Source organism: Frankliniella occidentalis, unplaced genomic scaffold (genome assembly GCF_000697945.3).
Source record: "Frankliniella occidentalis isolate FOCC.00 unplaced genomic scaffold, Focc_3.1 Scaffold478, whole genome shotgun sequence".
NCBI classification, from domain to species: domain Eukaryota; kingdom Metazoa; phylum Arthropoda; class Insecta; order Thysanoptera; family Thripidae; genus Frankliniella; species Frankliniella occidentalis.
In genome coordinates, this window is record NW_026267596.1 from 38,127 (window position 1) to 45,577 (window position 7,451).

The window sequence follows — 7,451 nt, forward strand, 5'->3', positions numbered from 1 at the left end:
GGGGTGGGGGTGGGGGAATTCCCTGTATGACACAAACATAGGGAAGAACAAAAAGCATGATTATCACATATTTAAAATCCATAGCTTTCCAAATAAAATACATGGCTAAATAATTAAACAGAAGAGGAATCAGAATTGCGGCATTACTTCAATGCAGTTTAACCCATAAGCTGATGTCACCAACTATATAGTGCACCATCATTAGGGCAATCAGAAAACCAAGCCATAAGACCGCTTCCAAAAAACTATGCCTAAAAGCCAGACAAAAAGAAATTCAATGGAAAATTAAAAAATAAAGCTTGCTAACCCTGCTGTTAGACTGGTTAGAGTCAACGGAACTCTTGCGACTGCGAAGCTCTGATAGCACACTGGTGAAGGCAGTGTGAGGGTTAGATGGACTTCGAGTGAGGCTGGCCTTGCGAGGGGTGCCGGAGTGCGTTGGGGACTGCGAGCGGTGGACCTGTAGCACAGCCAAGCCAATCAAAACTCGCAATCCCGAAACTGGCGTGCGTGAGGGTGAAGCTTAGGTGACGTTGAATCTTGCTCAGGCAAACGATTAGAAATTAGATAGACTTATCATAATATAACAACAATTGGGGTGTAAATAAAATATGGATGTTTGAGGCACACGGTGTGCAAGGTTTCCCAGAGAAGCCGTTCTTTCGATAGGGTAGGCAACCCATTCTACCCCAGCCTAAAGCCGATGAAAAAGAAGGTGGGGGGTTGTAGATATACCCCCTACCTCCTCTTCCTCCTGCTTTGCGCTGTTCTGACGTTTAAGGCTAGAATGGGTAGGCTGCACCAAATAGCAGGGTTGCTAAATTAAGACATTTTTTCCTTCTCATTCGATGCTTAACATTGTCAAACTGTTACATCAAGTGTAAGGTGGTCTCGCACTTGGTCGAACAGTGTTTGGATAACGAATAAGGAGTAAAACAAGATGAAATTTTTTCCCAGTTGATAACACTTTTTTTAAAATTTTGATTCCTTGAGAGACGTTTTTGGTTCAAAAAAATTATCACTGAAGGAGTTAAAATTCAAAGAAAGTTCTAATGGGACTTCAATCGCAGCACATAATTTTGCCTCTGAACCATGTACAACTACCGTTTTATTTGGCTGTGGCAGTAATGGGCAATTGACAAGGAATGACCAGGAATGAGAACCTTAATTTACCACCCCTGATAAGCGGCATTTGTGGAGCCACCTGGTACATAACTAGTGAAATTATATTAAAATTGTTAATTAAGGCAATACTACAATGATGGAATATGTACATCAGACATTAGAAATATCTGACAATAATGATTTCAGCTATCATGCTCCCTGCCACATGTCAACCGCATTCCCTTTCTATGCCATTACAGAAGGCCTGTGTTAAGCTTTATTGGTGGCATGCATTGAAGGTGCTAACCTGTGCTCTGGTGACAGTTGTGAGCACAGGCTGAATTGGTGTTGATCTTGCTTTGGGTGGCAGTGGAGGTCCTGGGCTGGAGATTGAGTTCTGCTGCTTTTCAGTTGACCATAAGTCTCCATTCTCCGGCTCACGGAAAGATACCTGGTGCAATAAATTGTGAACATCCAAACTATCTACTCAAAGCTATCAATACTGCATTCAAAATCGCACAATAAAAGTTTATAGAAAAGCGTGAGAGGTCAGAGTGAGTGCAAGCATTTCACATCGAGAAAAGGATTACAGCAGCCAAATTCTTATACTGTTACGAGAAATTGAGGTGCTAGAAAAGATTCGTTTAAAAAGATTTTCCTTTTGAAAATTTAGTATTTGAAAGATCAAATACCTTGTCATGCAAGAAAATAAAAGGGACTTGATACCTTAGAAACCCGATCAGGTTCTGATTCAGTAGAAGGTGACGCAGTGGCTGACAACGCATTTTCTGCTGCTCCGATGGGGCTAGTGTTACGAGAAGAAGCAATTGAGGGTGTGAGCTCCCCAACCACTGAGTTTCTCTCTCCAGCGGATGATGACTTTGACGACGCAACTGAAGGAGCGTGTCTCTGAAAAGCACCGGCCCTCTCCTGGTCCTCGGCCGGGCTTGGGACTTGGGACGAGGCAAGCGAAGCGATAGGCGTCGTAGTCTAATTTACCAAAAGCCAATTCAGAAGCAAAGAGGGGTTAAGAGCAGCTCACGGAAAAGCAGTGTTCAATACGCATATAACGATATGTGATTACTAGATTACTTTAGAGAGAGGATAAATAGTGCATAGTCAGTTCAAGTGTGTTGAATCAGGCTGAAAGTAAGCTTAATTTGTATTCAGCAAATATTACTCATGCAAAGCTGTGGTAAATAAAAGCTTTACTACCGATGCGCCCTCTCAGGCCTCAGGTTGGACCACCACTTACCGGAGTCTGTCCTGACTGGCCGGACTGTCCAGATGTGTTGGGCGAGTTGGCCTGTGTCTGCAACAAGGTCTGCAGCGCCTGGTTCTGGGCGAGCAGCTGCTGCTGGATTTGGATGTTCTGCGCCATGGCTGACTGCAGGAAGGCCCGCTGCAGACTTTGCTGGTAGGCCACGAGGGCCGGGTGGCCAGACTCCGCCAGCAGGCTGTTGGGCTGCTGGCCGTTGCTCGCGCCTGAGCCTAGGGCAGAGTCGGGCAAAGTCAACCCTGTCAACCCTGGAAACGGAGAGGGTGCAGAGAGTGCGGGTAGAACCTGGGTGCGGTGCGGTTGGTGAGAGAGGGAGAGGGGAGGCCACCTACCTTGCGGGCTGAACATGGGCATGGACGACATGCCGGGCATCATGAGCGGCGGCGGTGAGATCATGCCCGTCATGAGCCCGGGCATCATGGGCGTGGGCGAGGTCACGTTGCCGATGGGCGTGAAGCCGAACGAGGCCGTGGGCTGGGACTGCGTGGCGGTCGTCTGCCGGGTCTCGATGCCGCCCAGGCCCTGGCCGCCGCCCTTGATGGCCACGGCCAGGGTGTCGGCGCGCGTCAGCCTCCGCAGCGACTCGTTCACAAAGATGGGCTGGAAGAGGTCGCTGATGTAGTCGTCGACGCTCTGCGAGGGCGCCGCTGAGCCCGTCAGCGTGGCCACCTCGTCGTCGGCGTCGCTGTGCCGGCTGGCCGAGCTCTGCGTCGAGATGCGCCGCGACGGGCCGGGCGCCGAGTGCGGCCCACCCTGAGCGCCGCCCTGGCCGCCGCCCTTGATGGAGGCGGCCAGCGAGCGCGCGTCCGACAGCTCGTCCAGGTTCCCGTCGAGCACCGGCATGAAGAGGTCGTCCAGGAACTGGTCCACGTCGGACGCCTGTGAGGGCACTCGCACCCGCCGAACATGGGATGCTGCGAGAAGTACAAAACCAAGGTCAGGACAGTTTCAGCCGAAAAGGCGCCAATACCCCTCACCACCGTGTGGTATGAATACTCACCGAGGGAAGGCGCCTCGCTGGTGTCAGAGAGGGCGGACGACTTGGCACCGTACTCGGACTTCTCCGAGTTGTTGCGGCCCTCAATGTAGGCGCGGCTGGAGTGGCTGCCGGGCGCGGCGCGCTTGCCCGCGTAGTGCGACTTGATGAAGCGCGGGTGGCCGCGGATGTAGCTGCCCTTGTCGTCCTCGCTGCGGCACGCCTGGCTGGCCTGCGACGCGATGTCGTTGTAGTCGAAGTCGAGGATGTGGTGGCCGTGGCCGTCGCGCAGCTCGAGCAGCTCGAGGGCCGGGTCGGGCTTGCTGCTCAGGCTGTACTTGCGCGGCGAGTCCCGGCCGCGCTGGCTCACCGACTCCAGATTGTCCTCCAGCATGGCCTCCGCCTTGGTCATGTACTCCTTGTTGCTGACGGCCGACATCCGCATGAGCGGCGGCTCGGGCACGACGGGCGCGCCGTTGACCGGGCCGATGCCGTTGGGGCTGCCGCCCATGGGGCTGCCCAGCGCGTGCGGCATCTTCTCCATGGAGTGGTACCGGTCGTTGAGGCGGCTCTGCGACAGCCCCAGCGACTCGAGCTTGCGCGGCGGCGCCATCTCCTGCGGAAAGCAAAAGGCGCCGTCAGCGGGTCAGCGCGTCTCCGTGGAGAGGGCGCGGTGCACGGATGGGCGCACGGTACTTACCGACTCCAGGAGGTTGTCCAAGCTGCGGCTGCGGCCGGGCTTGTCCTCAAAGTAGCGGTCGTTGAGCGCAGACTTGCGCGACAGGCCGATCTCCGCAGTGTGGTCCCTGGACTGGGAGCGCACGCGGCCCGGCGCGTGGTTGGGCGCGTGGCCGTGGCCGACGCCGTTGACGGGGCTGGCGTGGTTCTTCTTGCTCTCCACCAGCAGCTCGCGCGACGGCTTGCGCGCGGCCTGCAAGGCGGGTGGGACGGGGGTTAGTGCGGTTCTACTCGAGGAGCAGGAGGGCGGGCTCGGGACGATACTCACGGGCTGCTTGGGGACGGGTGGCTCTGGCGGTGGGACGCCGGGCCGGCGCGTAGGCGAGGGAAGCGGCGGATCGTCCACCTCCACCTCCACGGCGATGGGGCCGGCCGGGGTGGCCAGCACCTTGCTGGCGCCGCTGCTGCTAGTGCGTTTGGGCTTGTCGGGCGAAGACAGGAAGCTGTTCCTGCAGGCCGGGAAGGCCGGCGCCAGCTCCATCTCCGACACCAGGTCCAGGACGTAGTCGTAGCCGGCACTCTCCTTGACGCCCGGCTCGAGGCCCACCTCGCCGGCGTTGCCGCTGGTGGCGAGGCTCACGCTCCAGCCGCTGCACTCGGCGATGCCGCGCTCCCGCACCACCAGCGAGGCGAGCTCCTCGCTCGTCGTCCACGACTCGACGGCCGTGACGCGCTGCTCACCGTCGGCGAAGTGCACGGGCAGGGCCATGTTGACGCGCTTGCGGTTGGCGCGCCACTCGAGCAGGCAGGGCGGGTAGGTGCGCGACGGCGTGTGCGCGCCGTCCCCGTGGCCCCCGGCGCTGCCGCTGCGCGCGCACTGCGACTGCAGCAGCTTGCGCTGGCAGACCGCCTTGTAGCCGTCCCAGCCGTGGTCCGAGACGAACCTGCGCGGGGCATGAGGTCATGAGCCATAGGCCATAGGGGTAAAAATTAGATGAGAGGGAGAGAAGGCCTTTGTCGAGCTAACTTACTTGAGGAGGAACTTGTGCAGGGTGTGCGAGGGCGGGAAGCACGACAAGCAGTTGGCGAGCAGCAGCCAGCCGCGCTCGTTGTTGGCGTCCTTGTCGTTCTTCCAAGTCTGGTTGCACAGCTGGCATAGGATCTCGTCGCGCAGCTTCTCGTTGACGATACCCTGAGGGTGGAGGGTCGAGCCAGGTGAGCGAAGAAGTCTAGGAGAGACTTCGATCTGTGTTCGGAAATTTCATGGCTCTCACTTACCTTGTTGACGATGTAGTCACCCAGGGCGACCTCTTTCTTGCCGTTCAGGTTGTTGTCGTTCATGAAGCGCAGGATGAGCTTGAAAATGGCCAACGAGTCCTGGTAGTCGATGTCCTTTGACTTGGCCAGGAAGGGCGTCTTGATGGGCTCGCGCTTCATGCCCCATAGGTGTGACTTGAAGTACACGTTGGTGAACTTGGTGAAGGCATGGTAGTCGATGTCGTTCGGCAGGAAGTACCGATCGGGTCGCGGAGGAACTCCGCCCACCACTTTGACCAGGTTGCGCTCCGTGTGAGTCGGTTGCCAATCTAAAGCAGGAAAAGAATGCACAGATAGAGAACAAAACCAAGCCATGGGAGGTTATTTTTGTCGTTTGTGAATATCTGCCTTGCTCACCATCCAGCTTGCTGAAGATGAAGGCCAGCTCGGCGGGGATCTCCAGGTGGTTGACGCCCGCCACAGCCCTGGAGGTGCGCTCCTGCTCGTCGCGCTGGGCCTTAACCTTAGCGCGCTCCCGGGCCACCTTCTCCACCTCGGAGCGGCGCTTGAGCTCCTCCTTGAGCTCGAGGTAGCGGCGGCGCTGGCGCTTGCCCCTGAAGTGGGCCTGGGCGCGCACCACGCCCGCGCGCACGGCCCGGTAGCGCTTGCGCGCCGCGTAGCCGCGCACGGCCGCCTGCAGCCGCACGGCGCTGCGCTTGCACGCGCGGTAGCGGCGCCGCGCCAGGTAGCCGCGCACGTGGCGCTGCACCGTCACGGCCGCGGCGCGCAGGATGTCGGCGCGCTCCTTCTCCAGCCGCCGCTCCAGGTTCTCGCGCATAAAGACGCGCGTCGTGCCGAGCTGGTAGTCCTGGCCCTGGCCGTGGCCCGCCGCCTGCTGGTCGGCCTGGTCCAGGATGGCGCGGCACAGCTCGCGGAAGGGCGCCCCACGCGGCAGGCTGCAGCCGCGCGGCCGCAGCAGGTAGCGATAGCGCTCCACGAAGTGGCCGAACTTGAGGCGGATTGGGTAGCCCGTCTTGCGGATCCGGATCGTCTCCAGCATGCCCGTGTAGCGCAGCTGCTCCAGCACGATGGGCATGTCGAGCTTCATGGGCGCCTTGTCGTTGTTGGGCTTGATGCAGCGCACGAACCACGGGTTGCACTTGGTCATGGACTCGAGCAGCTGCTGCAGCGAGTCGTGGAAGCGCGCCGCCACGGTCGGCGTCCTCGGCTTCATCGTCACAAATCGCCCGTTGGCCTTGTTGATGGTCTTGGCCGTCTCGTGGTGCGAGCGCACGCTCTGGAACATGCGGCTCAACATCTGCCGCAGGAAAAAAATGCGTTTAAAATCGAAAATGAGGCAGTGAAAGTAACAGATCACACCACTGTGTCAACTTACCGTTACTTTGCTGTTGATGAGCAGTTCCACGACGTCGGGCCGCAGTGTGTCTCTGTTCTTGTCCAGGAAACCTTCCACGTTGTACCAGACCTGGCCGGCATAGTGCCGCACGCCGAACTCCAGGCTGGACATGCGCGGCCGCGAGTACAGCTCGTCCAGCGCGTGGTTGTAGTGGCACTTCTCCAGGAAGGACAGGTCCGAGGCCTTGGGGAAATTGGACTCGTCGTCCAGTAGGTGCAAGATGCCCACCGGCTTCTTGGCGATCAGGTTGATGACAGGCATATTGTCCTAGGAAAGCGAGGGAAAGGAGTGATATAAACATATAGAGTGGACCTAAAACCTAATGATGGTAAGGCAGAAAACTTACATTGTATGTAATGGTCTGCCAGTCGATCTTGTCACGGGCGTACTCCTGCTGCTCCAGCTTGAAGATGTGCTTGTTGAAGTAGAACTGGAGGTTTTCATTGGCATAGTTGATGCAGAGCTGCTCGAAGCTGTTCTCCTTGAAGTCCTCGAAGCCGAAGATGTCAAGAATAGAGATTGCGGCTGTGCGCTTTGTGCCCTGCGGAACAACCAAGATTGTGATTGCTGAGCTCGCGAAGCGAGCGAAGCTCTAGGGCAGACTTTTCTGGGCCAATTCCGGTCACCGCTACGGAATAGCTTATAGCAATAGACTAAAAGTTACTAGCAGTAGCAATTGCAAAAACTATGATCTATTACTTAACCTATCATCGCTATTGCCTATCGTTAGGCATATATAT

At 57.1% G+C, this 7,451-nt stretch overlaps 1 protein-coding gene across 1 annotated transcript in view; it reads right to left on the reverse strand.

Moving 5' to 3' along the window:
* The window catches only part of LOC113217745 (uncharacterized), a 32,928-nt gene that overhangs the window by 19,452 nt on the left and 6,025 nt on the right, over positions 1-7,451 (reverse strand). The window contains exons 2-15 of the mRNA XM_052274972.1: positions 7,058-7,283; positions 6,691-6,978; positions 5,712-6,612; positions 5,316-5,623; positions 5,069-5,229; positions 4,366-4,981; positions 4,060-4,290; positions 3,384-3,975; positions 2,716-3,297; positions 2,360-2,631; positions 1,831-2,094; positions 1,412-1,555; positions 308-460; positions 2-22 (exon numbers count right to left, since the gene is read on the reverse strand). Of these exons, the coding sequence (XP_052130932.1) occupies positions 2-22; positions 308-460; positions 1,412-1,555; positions 1,831-2,094; positions 2,360-2,631; positions 2,716-3,297; positions 3,384-3,975; positions 4,060-4,290; positions 4,366-4,981; positions 5,069-5,229; positions 5,316-5,623; positions 5,712-6,612; positions 6,691-6,978; positions 7,058-7,283 (4,759 nt within the window). The remainder of the gene's footprint in view (position 1; positions 23-307; positions 461-1,411; positions 1,556-1,830; positions 2,095-2,359; positions 2,632-2,715; positions 3,298-3,383; positions 3,976-4,059; positions 4,291-4,365; positions 4,982-5,068; positions 5,230-5,315; positions 5,624-5,711; positions 6,613-6,690; positions 6,979-7,057; positions 7,284-7,451) is intronic.